This window comes from Rhododendron vialii, chromosome 10a (genome assembly GCF_030253575.1).
Source record: "Rhododendron vialii isolate Sample 1 chromosome 10a, ASM3025357v1".
Classification (NCBI taxonomy): domain Eukaryota; kingdom Viridiplantae; phylum Streptophyta; class Magnoliopsida; order Ericales; family Ericaceae; genus Rhododendron; species Rhododendron vialii.
In genome coordinates, this window is record NC_080566.1 from 201,761 (window position 1) to 221,234 (window position 19,474).

The 19,474-nt window shown below is 37.7% G+C and overlaps 1 protein-coding gene across 1 annotated transcript; it reads left to right on the plus strand.

The window, feature by feature from the left end:
* The first annotated feature begins 876 nt into the window (after positions 1 to 876).
* Positions 877 to 19,029, plus strand: LOC131303880 (histone-lysine N-methyltransferase, H3 lysine-9 specific SUVH4-like). The gene is made up of 15 exons (XM_058330941.1): positions 877 to 1,673; positions 2,148 to 2,228; positions 4,591 to 4,659; positions 5,373 to 5,427; positions 5,937 to 6,043; positions 6,611 to 6,787; positions 9,989 to 10,087; positions 11,236 to 11,334; positions 12,777 to 12,826; positions 12,920 to 13,008; positions 16,247 to 16,406; positions 16,987 to 17,092; positions 17,196 to 17,378; positions 17,483 to 17,713; positions 18,649 to 19,029. Exons 1-15 carry the CDS (start codon positions 1,128 to 1,130, stop codon positions 18,760 to 18,762), a joined length of 2,166 nt encoding a protein of 721 aa, XP_058186924.1. The 5' UTR covers positions 877 to 1,127; the 3' UTR covers positions 18,763 to 19,029.
* Positions 19,030 to 19,474: the final 445 nt, after the last annotated feature.

Genomic DNA, 19,474 nt, shown 5'->3' on the forward strand with positions numbered 1-19,474 from the left:
GTAAGACAATGTACTAGTATAGAGTATCTTTTTGCTTGGTTACTTAAAGGTGACATGTATTAGAATGTATTTGAGAAAAATCTTTTAAAATGAATTACGCAATTATTGACCATTCTCGCCAACGAAGTTGATTTATGGGAAGTTTTTTTTAAAAAAATTAGGTTCAAACAAGGTTATTCTAGCTCTAGTGCATGCCCATGCCACTGCTTGAATGATTGCTTTTTGAAAAAAAAATTCTTAACTCAAAAAACACTAATTACCATTGCTTTCAATTATTATTCACCCCTATCTCTAATTATTATTTTCATTTCTCTCTTTATCTCTCTTCAATCATTACCTCTACTTCCAATCGTTACTCTCATTTCTTTCTCCACTTATAACTCTATAAATTTTTTTAAAACTCATCCAAACATAACATAGAACGTTTTAAATGTTAGCAACCTATTTATGGGTAATCAATCTTTTTTTTTATAATGATTAACCCATATAAATGTAATCAACTAATTATAGAAGTGAATTGAAAAGAAAATCGTAGAAAACATGTAAAAGTAGTCAATTATGTATAAAATAAAGTTTAAACATTTGGAAAGATTATATTTCCAGAAAGAATTTAAATACTCTCCGAAACTTGTTATTGGTAAGCAGTAAAAGAAAATTTGTTTAGGTAGTAAAATTACACGGATGAAACTTTGTAAATTTCAACCCTAAGATTTATGTGTATAAATAGGAAATTTGCTTGGATAGTAAAATTAAACGAATAAAACCTCGTAAATTTCAACCATAAGTCTTATGTGTATAAATTTTAATAGTTGAACTAGGTTTTTGTATAGATTTTACACAGAAAATTGCATATTGCCCCGTCTTTCCATTTGATGAACATTTCCATCATTTCCCTTGTTCCTAGGTAGTGGAACTGAGAGACATCTCTCTCTCTCTCTCTCTCTTTTTTTTTTTTTTGGTAACAACTCTCTCTCTCACACACTTTGTTGCTCTCCCCTTCCTACCCTTTGGAGTGCCCGGGGGTGAGAGCTCCAACCCTAGTTCCAAAGTCCCCAACCCTATTCTGTTTCCTTACTCTGCAGTCCTCGTGTTCCATTTTGCACATTCGTTATCTCTGGGGTTGAAGAATGGTGGTGAAGCCGGTTCGCATTAGTAGATGTGGAAATGGTAGCAATGGTACTAGTCTCGACAATGGAGTTCGTCTTACAGCCGAGGATCACCATGTGGTCGTTTCGGAGGTTTCTGTGGGCGATGATGATACTACTGTAAAAGTAAAATGCGAGCAAGTTAGCCCAGTTACGGAGAGGAGGAGCAGCGCTAGGATTCAGAAATTAAATAGTGAGAAAGCTGTACGCCTTCGTGGTAGGTCGAATAACCCGGAAGAGAAAGTTGTTCGGAAGAAGATTAGGTTGTACGAACGAAGAAAAGGGGGTCAACCAGATCACGTCGGTGATGATAACAAATCTTCTGAGGGTAACGCTAACAAGGTGGTTTTGGGGTCAAATAATAATAAGAAGAGCAATGGCTGTTCTTCTAATGTTAAGGAAGCAGCTCGGGTGAGTCGCTCGATAGAGGTTGCAGAAGAGACGGGGATTGGGGGTGGGAAAAGTGCATGTGCCCTTGTTACCGAGACTTTGAGGTCTTTTAGCAGGCATTTCCTTCACTTTGTTCAGGTTTGTTTTCTGTTCCTATCCCAACGTAATCAATCCTATGAAACTTCTATATGCTTGCTTACGTCTAAATGGTGCTTCTCCTTTGATCTTATTTGAGCGAGTCCTATTTCAAAGCTTCACGAATGAATGCAAAAAATTAGTAGAATGGTAGACGTTTTATTTACATTTTACACTTATTCTTTCAGTACTTATTTTCACTGTCCTTGACTACTTGTTATTAGAACAACTAGTCATTTCAACCAATTTGTGCGTATCCCTCTTACATTTTATGTCTTCAATCTTTTCTCATCCTTTAGAAAGGCAACCATGCAAATAGTTCTCTTGCTCCTAGCTATCTCTAAGCTGTACTTGCATGCATTTTTACGAGTGGAGTTCATAAATGCAAATCCATTTTTTGCTTAAAGTTATGTGAGAAAATTTCCCATTCCTAGGTGATGACAAAAATTAACATGACTTGGTTATAATTGTACACAGGAAGAGGAAAAGAGGTGCAAAAGAGGAGAAAATGATCAAAAAACAACCAAGGGTTCAAAGTCCAAGGGTTCAAAGTCTAAGGTTAACAATTGTTGCTTTTACATCTGTATTGTTATCTGGATATCCGATTTATTGTTCACCATAATTATCTTTTACTCTTCTATCATTTTACATTTTTTTTTTTACATTTTGTTATTCCTTTTCCTTGGAACTTTGTACAGTTGTGCATGTTTATGTGATCACTTGGTCTAGCTTCTCGTATAGATTTCGCTACGTACCTAGTTACTTTATTGGATCATGAATAATACTTTTTAAGTTTTAGTGTCCCTCTCACTAAGATGGCTATTCCAATGCCAAGCTTTATGATTGGAAGTTTTATTATGTTTTATCCAATAATTGAATTGGCAACTTGAGTTTCTTTAGGCATTACCTAAAATCTGAATAATACTTGGTTTGTGGAAGCCACTTCCTGACTTGGAATCTCTTCTGACTTAATCTACTTCAATTCAAGAAAGTCATGTCCTTAATTTCTTAGAGGAAGTCCACCTGTTGGTACCAAAAAAAGACTTTGAGAAAGCCATTTTGACTTGTACAGTGTCTAATTGCGATGTTTATGCACCGGTTTGGTGTAATTTTGGCACAATATCAAATCCAAACTATTGGACTTAAATTATCTCATTTTTTGATGCAGATCAATTAGCCTGGATGATGTGGGAGATTTGGCAAATCCATATTTGGTGCCAAATTTCGCACCAAAGATGGCTTTGCCATTTTTAGCAAAAGGGTGGACTTGGAATTTGTCAAAAAATCTGCCAACTGATAGCTTTGGTTGCCTAAATGGCTCATGGATGGACTTGCTCTAAGGCCATTCTTTTGAGCCTTTTTTTTAATGGTGTCAAGGTGCAATAAGGCCACTTTTTATTTCACCATGTCTTTGAGAGCACTTCTGTGTTTTTTCCTGATTTTTATTTTTTATTTTTTATAGGACTAGACATTTTGGATCTGTTTATTTAGTTGTCGATTGTTGGTCATTAGGGTTTCATTGACGAGAGTTACATTTACTTTATACCAATTTTCTTCTAATGTTTAATAAGTCCTTGACTCCTTTGAAGGTGTTCAATTTGAAGACGGGATTTGCCTCAAATGCCTTCTTAACTCTCAAGATTTTTTATCCTGTTTCTATTTTAGATCAATACCCTTGAAATAAACAGGTGGGAGCTTGAAACTAAGCCCTAGGTTTTTGCATACCTCTTTGAAGTGAGTGATTGTTTGCCACGTAGATCTCTCATGTTGCAATATGAGTTGCAAAGCTGAAATATAAGAAGCTCCTTAAGAATGGCCAGGGAATATCGTAGGTGGGTATATGAGAGTATATCTTAGAGGGAGAGAGAGGTTGAAAATTGCAAGTTTTTAAGGTTGGGAGAGGGAGGTGTGTTATCTGAGTCATTGTACTGGGTACGTTAACTGTTAGGCCTCAAAGATTGGACATAGTGTTGTAGTGGATGGGAATGTTACACCATTTAGAGCTGTAGTATCCACAGTCGACACCACATCACCTGCGCCTTGCGCAAAATACATATTGAATGACCCAAGTCCACTTAAAAGCTTAAGCCTTGTAAGTGGTGAGCAACAAATTGTATAAGGTCCAACCCGTTATTCATTTATCCGATGTGGACTCAAATCCTTCACATATGTTCACAAAGATGTGCCAATGGACGATGGGTCATCTCAATAGGCCAATACATGTGGGGCCTTGTTCGTTTTTGGGTTTTGGATTTTGAATTCTAATCATTATCCTATTTCTCTCCAATTATTACTCTCATTTTTCTCTCTATCTCTCTCCAATCATTAATCCTATTTTCAATTATTATTCTATTTCTCTCTACACTAATTACCTACAAATCCAAATCCAAAATCCCAAAACGAACGGGGTTGTGGCGATCAAGTGGTGATGTCATATGGCAAATGCAAAATACAACACCCGTAGCTATAGAGCTGCCTTGTTGGAGTTTTCATTGGATTTATAGGTTGCTGTTGATCACATTATACACTTGAAGCATTCCTCCACTTACCTCATCCTGCTTTAATTCTATTACACCAGCACTTTTTTGTACCTTTATCGTCCAGTATTAACCCCACCATGCATAATCAAGCTTACCTGTCATAATTGCTCACTATAGGATGTTTTGTTTTCAATCCTAGCTCCCATATATACCTTTGCCTAAAAACACTTGGTTTAACATATAGAAGTCTAGATGATATGGTATAATAACAGAAATAGAATCGATGTCTTTGGCTTTTTGTAGTGTGGATCAGTTGACATTCATTTGTTCTGTTTTGGCACATCAACTTGTCAGTAATGAGAAACCAATTTAGATGCTGATTTCCAGTTGTAAGTCTCTTTGTTTTTTCATTGATTATGCTCGTGTATAAACTGATGCAGAAACGGAATGCACCTGAAGATGACACAAAGCGTAGTGCACAACGACCTGATCTGAAGGCAATAACCAAGGCAAGCCAAACTTGAATGGGTTGAATACAATAAGGGAAACATACTATTGCTCCCTTTAAAGTCTTGTTGCATTTTTTAATTTTGCATTGTTGCCACCAGTTCACAGATTTTACTGTTTCTGATGCCTAGCCTTGTTCCATAATTTGGTTTCATGTGAATGTTAACTATTCTCATTTTGTTTAAATGATCTCTCTTTGCAATAACAACCCTTCATAGAAAGGAATAAAACTGAAACTAAGCGTCCCCTTTGGTATCATTGAGTTACACTGGTCACCATAAGCGCAAAGGCTTTACAGAGGACTCTTTTTGCCTTCTGTTTTTGTGCTGGTAAGTGCATACTCATTGCTGTCCTGCATACTTAAAGCAAGTGTATTAATTAAATTTTCAATTGTAAGCTTTTAATGTTTGACATCTGTTCTGTTTAGATGTTTAGAAGAGTTTTTTACCTGGATAAAAGTTTGACAATGAAATTGTGTTGTTTTGGAGTTGAACCTTAAGCCAATATGTTTTTGAAGCCTTGTTAATATTCAATTTTTGCTTTTTGCGCATATGCTATTAAGCAATTTGACACCCTTGTTATTGTTCTTTTTCCGTAGTGTTAATCGTAAATGCTTCTGCCTAGTTCATGTTACAAGTGATTGATTATAAGTTGGCCTGCTTCTGCTTTACCCTGATGTAAAACATAAGATATTTCTACGTGATAATTGTGGCAGATGACGGAGACTAATGCCATACTGAATCCAAATAAAAGATTTGGTTCCATTCCAGGTTGGTGGCCTGTACTTGTGTTGTTTTCAGCTATTTTACATGGACTGGGGAACACGTGTTGGGTGTGGTTATGTGTTGAATTTAGCTAATTGCTGTCTCAAGGACATGGGTGCATGCTAAAATACTCATTGTGTGGTACATTTCCTTTATCCTGTGGGGCAGATGGTGTTTACGATGCGCCTTAGGTCTTTCCATGAATTAGATAAGAGTCTCATGCATACAATTTTGGTAAATAGGAACTACAAAATATGGTTGTTAGGTGAGTGTCCAACTAAACACATCGAACACAGTTGCCATACTCTTATTTGAGTGTCGAGTGTAGGACACAGGTATTTGGTTCATTTAAAATAGTCCATATAAACATAGTCTTTCAGACATATGACGCACATGGGTGAACTATTAAAGGGCTTGGTTTTCTAGAGTATCCATTGTTAGCATCACTTTAGTTTGGGACAGGTTTGAACAGCTTGAACTCGATGTTGATGCTGATCTTGCTTGTATGATGGCAGGTATTGATGTGGGGCATAAGTTCTTTTCACGGGCTGAGATGGTGGTTGTCGGTTTTCACAGCCACTGGCTTAATGGAATTGATTACATTGGGCAAAATGGCAGCAAGGTGAGATATTATGTAGGAGGGATTGCAACTGCTACTGTTTTTGAGTCTTGGTTATTTGAACATCTATATTTTTTATGACTTGTGGAGCTCAGTATTTTGAACTTTGCTGGAGTTTGATATTCATTTGAAGCTTAACAAATGTGTGGATTGGTTAAATGAATGACTGAATGATTTTTTTTTGCTTAGTGTACTAAATCATAGTAGATCATGTTTGGTTTTATAGTTGGGTGGTACGATCTCATTTGTGCTAAATTCAATGTGACATTTTGGTTGATTTTTAACCAAGAACATCTGAAGCTTAACAAATGTGTGGATTGGTTAAATGAATGACTGAATGATTTCTTTTTTTTGCTTAGTGTGCTAAATCATAGTAGATCATGTTTAGTTTAATAGTTGGGTGGTGCGATCTCATTTGTGCTAAATTCAATGTGACATTTTGGTTGATTTTTAACCTAGAACTTTGATGTACGAGGCCCTTCCTTGACTTAGTTTCAATCTGTCTTTATCTGACAGTTATCGCCTTATCACATAATCAAAAGCGATTCAAGTTTTCTCGTGGTTTTTCAGGACTATAGTGGGTACAAATTACCCCTTGCAATTGCCATTGTTTTGTCTGGTCAGTATGAGGATGATCTAGATAATTGTGAAGATATTGTGTACACTGGTCAAGGTGGGAATAATTTACTTGGCAATAGGCGCCAAGTGAAGGATCAAGTAATGGAACGTGGTAATTTGGCATTGAAGGTGAGTGTAGCTTTCGATTCTTACTCTCGATTGTTGTCGCGTTTTGGAATAGATTGTCTTGCGTCCATATCACATATTTGTCGTTGGCAATTTGTTAAACTAAACATGCGGTGAGGAGTTCCTATTTCTCTTGTAAATTTATGATAAGCTGCCTTAAAGCGTCTCAAATGTGTTCTCTTCTTAATGAAATAGGGCGAGCAATCGCTTGAGTAGATGATTCTAAATGGGGAATGATTAATTTGGGTTATGGTTAAACCTCATGACTAAGTTGAAATTATAGTAGAAAATTAATAGGCCATGGTGCCTTGCTGAAGAGAAAATTTGTTTCTTATATGTCATTATAATCGTTTTAAAGACAGTAAAGGAGTCTTGACTTGCAAAGGGCTTCTTCTCGGATCCTTAAGAGCTAGTTGAACATGAGATCTGAGAAACTAAATTAACATGGGTGGTCATCTACAATGAGACAAGTAGCTGCACTATTGTGTTGCAATATCATCCAGGCCAAAACTTGGAAGAGGACGATGTTAAGGTCAAAATAAATGATATCATAATTTTTTTTTTTTGAAGATTTGTAGCATATGGTTTTAATAAGAATTGTGGCTTTTGATTCAAGGTGAAGAATGGCCTTTGGAAATCAAAGTTTGGAGTCAAAAAGTTGTGCAGAATATCTTGTATAATTTTTCTGTTAAAACCACTTCATAGGAATCTATCACCCTGAATTATTTAGATTATGTTTTTCTTAAATAATTATCCAATTAATATAGAGTAATTTGCATTAATTAAGAGTTATTCAAACAATACACATATGCAGAAAAAAAGAAAAAGAGCACTGGTCACAAAGAGAAAGGATTTTATGTGGAAAAACCAAACTTGGGAAAAACGATGGATTCCAATCCAGTATGAAGTACGTACAAGACCAATTGACCGAAGACCACCATCTCAATACCCCATGTGCCGAAGACCACATTCTCAATAACCCACAAGCAGTACATAGACAATCTTCCTGGCACGCCTCCTCCAGCCGCTAAGCTCTTTGCGATCTTGAATAGCCATGTCAAAACTCTGCACGCCAAGATCTCTGTGTCACCACATTCGATCATGCACATGAATAACCACCATATGCATGCAAACGTCCCAACTCCCAAGTCAACCCTGTCTCCCATTTATGCTCACCCTAGCAAAACTATAAAGATGTACCTAATCTTCGTAAATCTTTCAAAAACTATGTAGGAATAAATGTTCTTGACTACAAGAAAAAGCTCTCTCAATTCTCCCTACCACTCACTGCACGCCGGATAATCTTCGGTCCTTATTAGTAAAGTCAAGGCTTCTATGTATGGAAACGGAAAAGCAAACAACAAAAAGTTCTGGTCCACATTCGCATAGATGAACATACAGACGATCATGAATGCCTTTGAACGCGGTCGATGTCAGTTTGGAAATCATTTTCTCGATGAAATGTCCCACTTTTGGATGAGAAACTCGCAGTCATCCAAACATGTACTCGTTGATGACTGAAATCACTACTAAGAATATCACGAAAGGCAACTACATTGACTATCCAAACCTCCATAAATTAGCATCTCCCAAGACTTGTATGGCCAAAGCAAATTGATTCTCACATGTAATATAAGGCCTCGAAGTTCAAGTCTGCCGTAGCATATTTTAGAAAACAAATCAGTTTCTATGTTCTGTCAAACCAATTCTAAAGATTCAAAACGAGAAATCCTTTCCACTTTGTATTTGGCAATTAAACAATTTCTGTTGGAAACCAATTCTGTCATTTGTAAGATAGAATATGTCTATTTTTCAAGACATTTTTGCCTTCCCAAAACGTGTAAGCTAATGAAAAACTTAAGGACAAAGTTAAGTTTAACCAAAATAAGTTCAATTTGGCATGTTGTCCGCAGTTAAATTATGTAGGGTCCTGAACTCATTAACCGAACCGAAAAACTTAACAAAGAATAGCACTCGCTTAGTAATGCCATGCATGAGTTTTACCTTTCTGCTAACCAGCTTCTTTTTGAATGATCTAGACTTGAAGCTGAAGTTGGCTTGATGAAGTTTTCCACAAAACTGCTCGTGGATTCAATTGAGCCTAAAAGTAAAATAAAAATAGCAGATTCACTTGCCGAGTGAAATTGCCTACAAAAGAATTACTAAATGGGTTCTACTTCCTCGAACTGTCTTATCACTTTCCTGGTTCACAACTAGCTCTATTTTCTCTTTCTCTTTCTCTTTTGGCTTTCAACGCTAGAACAGTTCCTTCAAAGGAAGAAGGAATTAACCGGCACAGGTGCACAGAACAAACAAAGACAATAGGACTGGCCCCGTTCAAGCAGAATCGTTGCTTTTTCAGCTTGAGTGCATCTCCTTACTACAACCTTTTAGACTACTGGTGCGCTACTCGATAGCTTCCGTTTCGACTATTTCATTCTTTCTAGCTCGAAAAGAAGTTTTGTTACTGGGCTTAGAAGAAAGCTTAGGAAACACATTCAATTGACTGATAATACCCGAATGGAAAGTGAGAAAATTCGTTTATACGATTAGAAGTTGGCCTTCTAGGATCAATCCTGAATGGCCAAGTCCCTGCCAACCAAACTACAAATTCTCATTTCTTTGACCGATTAGGAACCTCTTTATGTGATTCAAGAAGTGGATTAGCTTAACTAGCCTAATCGACTTCAAGACATAACTCATTCTTTCCTAACAAATCCAGGAGAGACGCTTTGATAGGTTATGCAAGCTTTTAGAGAATCTGTATAACCACTTTGTATTCTTCTTCTTTTCTATTTAAATTTTTGTGCTCATCTGGTGGAGATTGGAAGCTAGCCTTTATTAAGCTGTGCTACCACTGTGTAGGAGGCTTCAATAAAAAAATGATTAATATATAATGGAAGAAGTGGCAATGTTTAGATTGCCAGTAACACTGATGCAACAAGTTGTTTCTGCACCTTATTTGTTTTCTTGCTGATAGAATTCTATTATGTGATAACTGATAAATGAGATCTTTGAGGGTTCGGAGCAAGCTTGGGATCCAGAGCACAAAGACCAGTACCTGCTTGTGGAATCTTCTGTATTATGCAAGCATGGCATTTAGGTTTAAAAATTGTTGGGTTGGGCCGTGGGGTTGTAGTTGACGAATATTCTTCGTGCATTGTCCATTAATTGGTAATCATTAAGTTTTATGTTTTACTGCAGAATTGTATCCAGCAAAATACACCAGTTAGAGTTGTTCGTGGCCATAAGTCCGCAGACAGTTATGTTGGCAAGGTTTACACATACGATGGCTTATACAAGGTAGCTAAATGGAATCAATTTGTCCTATTTGCAACACGTGTTGTTTCAGTCAACACGGTTTCCAAGTTTCACAACCTTCGTTTGCATTACTATGGCAGAGTTGTGCTCATGTTTCAGTAGATACCAAGAGTTATTCAAATTCATTGGTCTGTTGCTGATGGTCATCTAAGACCTTTTTAGTTTGATTTTGGAGATGCAAGCTATGCAACCAACGCTTGCGCCTGAAGTTCACATGGATAAATGATAAGAATGGTCTACTGATAAGAATGTTCTGTAGTATTTTTTGATTATGTGTTTGATTATTCTGATTCAGCTTTGGCATCCCTGGAAGGTATTGTTGAATTCATCCAAAGACTTAGTCACTATGTTGGATGTGGAGATACGCATGTTATGAATGGAATTTAATGGCAGACCATGGACTTGACAAGTCCGTGTTGTAAACAAGCAAATTGACCCTATGAATACCATTTTACAGATCGAACTAAATGCATGGAACCAAATGAGGTCTGAATAGAAAATTCCTTCAAACTTTGATAATTATTAAAACTACAAATTACCAGCACAGAGGGCATTGTAGATGACATCTCTGAGAATATACCAGCATTGGAGAGATTTATGTCATTGGATTTACAATCCTGATTCCGTATTGACGGGATTGGGCTTTGCTGGTTTATTGCTTTTGGAACACTGGAATGAGGAAATCAGGCAAAAAAGAAAGTAATACACGAGAAGGAAAGGTGGGTAGATATTGACATGGCAAAGAATTTTAATTGAGACCAATTGGCTTAGGTTAGAGGAAAGAGAGGTAAGCGACGAAGTGTTTCATCTTGTTTCCTTTCCTTATCTGGAGATCAAGTTGGAGCAGAACAACAACACTGGAGATATTTATGCCATTTAAGCATCCAGAATTTAGGAGGTTGAAGATGAACTTAAGTACTTTAGCCATCCTTTTCTTATATACTTGGGCTTTTGATGGTTGTCTACTGCCTATATTGTTTAGATGCATAGTATTTCTGTTGTTGTGGTATTTTGTGCATATATGTTGCAGAACTGCAGGATTTCTGTTCCAAGAATTTTGCTGGTAGTGAAGTACTGGGCAGAGAAAGGCTTTTCTGGATTCACTGTTTTCAATTTTCGGTATTTTCCAGGTAGTCAAGTACTGGGCAGAGAAAGGTGTTTCTGGATTCACTGTTTTTAAGTTCCAGTTGAAGCGGGTTGTTGGACAACCTGTACTGACCACCAATCAGGTTTTGTACCTTTTCCTATTTGTATTCAGAAGCTATTTTTATAACATTTAAACGTTTGACACAAGAACTTTGCTGGTGGGTGGATTAGGTATTGTATAAGCCTAATGTAGTTAAATGCGACTAACAAGAAATTTATATTTCAAGCCAGAAACCCAGGTAGTGCAACCCACTATTGTAGTTGTCAAGGTACTTGAAATTATACAAATAAACAATTTGAGAAATGTGCAGGTACAATAAAGATTCCTCTTGTTCTCATAAGAAAACTAGATTCTTAAATGTGAATGGGCATCCCATCTGGGTGGAATCATACTTTTAGGGGTAAACAGAAACATCTTCACATTTGATTTATCACTTTTTAGTTCTTACACTCTGAGTGGATGTGCACGTCTCTTGTCGTGTTTAATTCCAAGTTTGAGCACTTTTCGGGGTAAACAGGTATATACTTGCGTTTTTGGTTTAGAGGCTTGATGGAGTACCTTTAACCATTTTAAACTAACATGTGATCCCTGGGATGAGATGATTCAGATGATGGTGTTCCCTGTTCATAATTGCAACATGCAACTATTCTCTTGGTAAAACTGGAATCTGTTTGGGAATGTAAAACGCGTCAACAAGTTTGAGCACATCCATTCGTACTACCTCTATGTTTTCCAGTGACTAGTTGTCTGGAATCTGACATAAATGAGATCGAAATGCTTGGTTCAGGTCTTGTACAAGTCTATACTATGTTAAGTTTGTTAGGATATGCACGATTGTATATGTATTTTTGTAATGCAACGATGCTCAATCTTAGTCAACACGTGCTGAGTATATATAATTGGAGTGCATGTTGGGTCAAGATCAATATTTCTTGGATGTCCAAATCAAGCACAACTATTTTCTTCTTTGTGATGTGATTGTGTGTTAGTCTTTATGCTGCTTTCCCATTTCCCTTATACTCGAATCTTTCTGTATTGGAGTTCTTTTCAAGCTTACTATTTCTTTTTGACGTGATATGATTGATGGCGGTACACCTTGTTAACTTTGTGGCAACTATTAGTTTCTTAATCTCCTGAGTGCAATTTTGCTCCTGGGAGCTCATTAAAGGGTTTGTTTGGAAGTTGTGGAAAGGAAAGGAAAATTTTAAAATTTTCCCTACCCTTGTTTGGTTCTTAAAAAAGGAGAGGGAAAATTTTAAATTCTAACTCAACTTTCCTCTCAATTTTTCTTCAATTTTCCCTCACTTTCCCCTTCATTATTTTCTTTCCTTTTCCCTTTCTTTCCCTAACTTCCAAACAAAGCCTAATGGTGGACTTGCTGAACTTTGTTTTGGATATGTTTGTTTTTTTGCTATTTTCATGATTTAAACATGTTAGATTAGTCCTATGGCAGGGGTAAGGAGCCAGTGAAGTACTACCTTCTTTGGATGGTTTCATCATTTTTCCTATTGCTTTTCATGACAGGTTCTAAATGCTCGTGGTCAAATCCCTAAATCCATTGCAGAAATACGAGGGTACGTTGAAGAAGTGTTTTATAATCAGATGGTAACACTTCATAGTTGGTAATCACTGTGGTGTGACATGAATTTTCTGTTTCAATAAATTAGGTTGGTATGTGAGGACATCAGTGGGGGTCAAGAGAATATTCCCATCCCTGCTACCAATTTGGTTGATGACCCACCTGTTGCACCCTCAGGCAAGTGTGTGATTTTGTTCACTGCTAATATATCATCTACATTTTTACTATCAATCGAGAACTGTATTGAAAAAGGTGTCAACTGTCAAGTATTATAAAGGAAAAAGTCAAAAAGAATAAGAGAATAAATAAGGAACTATAAGAGGTTCTAAGAATCCAAATAATGAGGCACACCCAATCCTAACAAGCCAGGGCAACCTGATGCAAGCCCCTCCTCTACCTCTCTCCCTCCATCCTCTGGCCCAATGGACTATTATATGCTTGCTGATAAAAAAGAAAAAGAAAAATGGGACTATTATATGCTATACAAGGGATGATATCAGATCAGACATTACCGGCTAATACATAGGTGACTAGCGGAGTCAGAGGTCCAAAAGCCCCGTTATGTAATGGCCATTATTTAGAACCATGTGTCTTGTGTTGGCATAAGTTTAGATTAATCTGAGTCTGAGACATATCCTCACCCAGTCGCTCGATGCTCATGCTCGAGTTTTTACTATATAGGCTGATAGGCTTGTTTCATCAACCTACATCTGTTCATTATTCAACCAGATATACCAACAGAAAATAAGCATTTTTCATCACGTCAACACGTTGTTGTTTAGACTTTTCTCTTGGCATTACTCCCTAAACTCGTCCTTGATCTCAGATAAGGCATTGACAGGCTTCTTACTTTGATCTTCTGCGCAAACTGCACTTTACTATCCTCCTCCAATCCTACACAACTAGCTTTTGCATCCCTCTCTAGCAAACCTCCCAAAGCATTAGAGCTTCTCGATGTTCTCACTCTATGTTCAACGCTCCCCTCCTGTTTATCCCAAGAATGAAATCCACTTTCTAGAATGATTTTTCCGGTCAAGGAGCATGCTTAGGAGATACCATTTCTATCCGTCCCCTTTGATCTTAGTATTTTGATAACAAGAGGTACATTCTTGGTCCATTTCCTAACAGCTCAAGCTTTTGGAACTTAACATGGTATGAAGCTTTGGTTTCTGAGAGGTATTGGGTTCAAGTCTCCTTTATTGATGGTGTTAGATGACTTGATTTATACTGTTTGGCTCATTTCGTAACAACTTGTGCTTTTGTGACAATTGGTAACTTGACACTTACGGTGTTTCCAAAATTATGAAGTCCATCCCCACCGTCCAGAGATCACGAAGTACTAGATTTTAATTCAGTAATCACTCTTCTGCTCTCTCCGTATTACATTTGCTTCTCAATATGAGACCCCATAGCTGCACTTCTGTTACGATGAAAGGAATTTAGTATAAGGCAAGGGCCTAAGATCCTTCAATTCCTCAACCTTAAAGAATAGGCCTTGCCTTAATTGTGCCTCAAACCCTTGGGACCACCAACTCACCTCATAACTTGTGTTCTTCAAGCTGCAACTCATTGTTCTTTCTGGCTGCATCAATGTCTCGAGAACGAGCCCATATTTATTTCCTCCAGCCTTGTTAACTAATAACCATGGCAATCCAATCCACTTCACAGTCCAAGTGCAAGAATAATTTATTTGACCCGAATACTAAACAACTCTAGATCTACCAGAAGTTCTAGGCTTGGTTGCTTGGGTCTTCTATGGCTTCTGGTTGCTGGACGCTGAGTTGCCGTACTCATGTTTGGCCCAACCTTAGTCCCCAGTAGCCCTGATGTCCACATCTTGCCCTGTCACAGGATTCAATTGGCCAATGAGATTAACGAGCTTAAATTTATGAGCAAACATTGAACTTGGCCTTGTTTGACTCAGGCGCAACCCTTTTACCAATTATGCTCTTCTAGTTTCTAGCGAATTGCAAGTCTAGTGATCCATTTTGCAACTTGAGAGAGAAATTTGGTGCCTTCTGGATACTCCGCCGGCCTGGTGGCTGAGCCTCTGCCACTCAACTCCAGTGGACTTCGCTCCCTCGTCAATTTTTTTTTCTTGTCACTCCCAAAACCACTGCACTCCATTTGCTTGTAAGTTGTAACATCCTCAAATCGTATCTGTCCCAATCTCCGGTGGCTTTAATATCTAAAATATGTTCATACTTACGTGTTTCTGTATGCAGTTCCAGGCAAATATTGCGCCTGAGACGTATCCAACTCACTTCACCTTTTTATTGAGGCTTATTTTATAATGTTGGGATAGGAAGAAAGAGACAAATGATATAGTTATATTTGCTAAAATAGGAAATATATGGAATTTAGCCAATGAGGAATGGGATTCCATGTTCAGTTTTGTGAAGATGATTTTCATTAGGGTCTGGGCTGTCATGAGGATTCCATAAAGTAAATGTCCTCAAACTACTTGGTTGATCTCCCTAGGTAAGAAGTAGCCAATCTCCTTGTATATTGGTTGATTTAAGAGCTAAAAGCCAGATGGGAAGATATGAATGAGATAAGGGAGATATGCGATACACAGGAGAGGGTGAGTAATGGGTAGGACAAGGAATGGGATAGTCTAAGTTATCGTTCTAAATTGGCTGTGTTCATTTTGGGGTAGGATATTTCCATGAATTAAAGAACGGGATTCATCACATTGTTTGTTATGGGATTGTTGCACCAAGTTGACTAGGTCAACAGGGATGTTGGAAATTTTGTTTTAGAGGACAACCAAACTTGGGAGTTGTGAAAATTGAGGTGGGAAAAAGGAAATTTTGGGGTCTACGGGTTTTTCAAACCTCCGTATATCCAGTCGTAAGGGTATATCCCGGTCTACGTCCCAACAAACAGGTCCTTAATGTCTTCATTTCAATTGCACGTACCAAACTTAACCTCAAGGTATTCAGAACAGCATTCTAGTTTTGAAACTAGTGGCTGAGTTTTTACCAACCTACCCGGGAGGAATTCGAACAGCATGCACAGTAACTGTTGCTGCCTTCTGGAAATCAGGATGAGCATGGTGTGTCACGAGTCAAGATATAAAATTGAAATCGAAGACAGTTATTAAGTAACAAACGAGGCATAGAGTTGAGTTGAAATGATATTTCTGGGCTTCTTCAAAAGTCTATTTAAGGATCTTATATACACGTTTTGAGGGCAGTCAAGCTGTGAACTATATTCTGTGGCCTCTTTTTGTATTTGGGTGGCAATCCCTTTTTATATATAATTATTTACTTATCAAAAAAGAAGAAGTTGTGAACTATATTCTATATAGGCAGAGGGCTTACTCTCTGATTAAGTGTCTAATAGCCAGGCTGCATCATGTCCGTCCTTGTTATCTTAGATCTCTTTTGGTGTTGAATTTTTAAAATATCAGGTTTCACATATTGCAAAAGCCTACAAGTAGCAGGAAGCGTGAAGATACCTCAGAACGCGACTGGGTGCGATTGCAAAGACAGGTGCACAAATCCCAAGAGTTGTACTTGTGCAAGACTTAATGGCTCAGATTTTCCATATGTGCATCGTGATGGTGGCAGGTAGGAAAGAAATAAATTGCACCAAATGTTCTGATAGGGTCTGCTTAGTATATAAAATGTTGGAGAAATCATAGAAAGATGAGTTTGCACTTGATTCATACTTTCACTCTTCTTTGTGGAAGAATAATGGAGAATTTTATCTGGAGCTTGCGTAGGACCTCGGTAATTTGGTAGAATATTTGCTTAGTTGAAGTCTTAGATCTTATTGGTTTGCATTAGGACGTTGTATGTGATAATATTTGTCTGTTTTTTTGTGGTTTTAGAAACCTAGGATAGTTTCGAAGTTCATTGATTTGCTAGATGGTCGTGGTCCAGTTGATTGGTACTTTGTTTTGGGTTGAGTCAATTTAATTGTCTTCATTAGTCAATGTTTCGGGTAGTTTCTTAGCAAGCTTTACCTGAAGGATGACTTTACGCTGGTAGAAAGTAGATGATTTCCTCGAATCATAGGAACTTCACATAGAGGCAACTGCTAGTAGTGACTTTTGGAGGATCTTTGTAGTGACTGATACATGCATGCATGACTTCTTTTAATTAGTCAATGTATTTATCTAATGCTTTTATTGACTTTTTCTTCCAGATTAGTTGCACCAATGGGCGTTGTCTTTGAATGTGGTCCTAATTGCGGTTGTGGACCTGATTGTGTCAATCGAACATCTCAGAAAGGGATGAGATACCGACTTGAGGTTTTATAACCATAACCGTTCTGTGTTGTGCATAATTTGGCTGTAGACTCTTCAATATTCTTTGGCTTGCAGATGTCTAGACTATAATAACCCAACTTTGTAGGTTTTCCGCACTCCAAAGAAAGGCTGGGGTGTGAGATCGTGGGATCATATACCTTCTGGGGCACCAATATGTGAATACATAGGAAAGCTCATGAAGACGGATGATGTGGACACTGCATATGAAAATGACTACATTTTTGATATTGATTGTTTACAAACAATGAAGGGACTGGATGGAAGAGAGGTAGACATTCACATAGGAAGACTAAAAGTGGTGGTTTTTCTTTTTTCCCGTCTCCCTGGTTGTTGTTGGTGTTATATAACTGATACTGCTAGTTTTTTTGACAGAGACGATTACGAGATGTATCTATTCCCACATGCTTGGACAAAAGTGACGATCATAGATCTGACGACGGGCCAGAGTTCTGCATTGATGCAGGTTCGACTGGGAACATTGCCAGATTCATCAACCACAGTTGCCAACCTAATCTTTTCGTTCAGTGTGTTCTGAGCTCACACCATGACATCAAGCTTGCTAGAGTAGTTCTATTTGCAGCGGACAACATACCTCCATTGAAGGTTCTGTACTCTGTGTGTGTGGTTTTTCTATAATTTTTTGGATAATTTACTGTACAATTTCTTCATAAACCATGGGCTTCCATTGGAAAGTATGCGCTTTAATTATTTGAAAATCTTTAATCATTTCTGGTGACCACTGATCACCTATTCTCGTGTTCCATAACGTTATCAAGAAAAAAAGGGGTTGTGGCGCACTATGTCTTCTGAACATGTGATTTGGAAATCTACTGACGGAGTTTAAGGATTAAACTGAATAAACTGCCATTTGTGACTGTTAAGCTGCGTGAAATAACCACACAATGCCTCCATTGAGTTTAGTTTGTTAACTTCGATCTATGTGGTCCAGGGTATACTTGCTGGGAAAAAGGAGAAGAACGATTTAGGAAAGGATTTGGTCACAGACCCACATATATAGCTTGTACGATAAGTAGTTTTCTAGATTCAAGCGTACAAAAGTATGTGTTGTGTAAGCCTTCTCTGAGCTTATAAGCAGTTGACTAGTCTATACATGTATCTATTGTACGGAATTGTCTAATGGTTGCTATTTGTAATTTTGCAATCACGAGCATTTTCGTACATTAATATTAAATACCTGTGTATTGGGATACTGCGAGGTGTTGGGCAGTTTCATGTTTCATTGTGGATCCTTAATTTTTTTAAGAGTTCATGACTCTAACAGCATTATTGTCTACATTTCCCTTAGCAAAAGTATCCAGCGTAAAATGTTCTTTTCTAGTTCGAAAATCCTTCTGTAGACTATCCTACAAGTCGCTTATCGATTGATGATCTTGTTCTCCTAATCTGCTGCATGGTCTTGATAATCCCTTCTTTGAGTTCTAATTGATCTTCAGAAAGACATCTGTTACATTGCTGGTACTAAATTGATTGTTGGATTACGAGGTAACTAACTTTTGCCTCTTTTTCATTTTGTGTAGGAGCTTAACTATGATTATGGGTATGCCCTGGATAGTGTGATGGGTCCTGATGGAAAGGTAAGACAATTGCTTTGTCACTGCGGTGCAGCTGATTGTCGGAAGCGTTTGTTTTAGGCTGCTGCATTGCCATCCTTCTTTTTTTTTTGTTTATATTACTGGTACATGCTTTTGTCTCTGCTCTCTCCGTCGATCTCATATACTGGTGGGTGTAGGCAAGTAGTTGGTGGCTGTATTTGCATTAACTGTTATAGCTGATGTACGTTACCACCCCTTCTCTTGGGGATTTTTCCATGGTGAATTGCGTCAAATGCAGAACATATTCCTCTGTATTCCAAGGAATCAAAGATATGATATGGCCATTTTGGAACTGATTTGAAACTATGAATCTTTGTGCTATAAACATTTAGTTTTGAGTTTTTGACTGTCATAAGATGGAGGACATGTTGTGTTTTAGCAGATGACCTTTTCTACTACCCAGTGATGGCCTGTATTAGGTGATGAAGAAGTCAAATAACGTTTCATTAGCTTGTAGGCATTTATGAAATCATTGGTTCTCTGTGTGTTCTGTGGACAATTGATAATTCTCCGCAAGCTATGTGTTTGGCATGCCGTTTTCTTGGATGGAATTGAGTTCATATTCACGCCCCTCCTCGGGAAGAAATGGAGTGGACTCTGTTTTGAACCGAGTAATTGATACTTGCTGGAGAGGGCATTTGCCAGCGTGTTTAGCTGTCTTTGGTTTTCGCCTGGAGAATTAGCTGATGACGGGACACAAGTGTTTTCCGGTGTAAGGTTCCTTGTAATAACCTCGGGAACTCCCTTTCCA

What these genes read in the sequence shown, in the direction of transcription:
- LOC131303880 (XM_058330941.1), top strand. Translation starts at nt 1,128, where the DNA reads ATGGTGGTGAAGCCGGTTCGCATTAGTAGATGTGGAAATGGTAGCAAT. An exon ending in ATTTCCTTCACTTTGTTCAG is followed by an intron (nt 1,674 to 2,147) that starts GTTTGTTTTCTG and finishes AATTGTACACAG; the next exon opens with GAAGAGGAAAAGAGGTGCAA. An exon ending in TTGGGCAAAATGGCAGCAAG is followed by an intron (nt 6,044 to 6,610) that starts GTGAGATATTAT and finishes GTGGTTTTTCAG; the next exon opens with GACTATAGTGGGTACAAATT.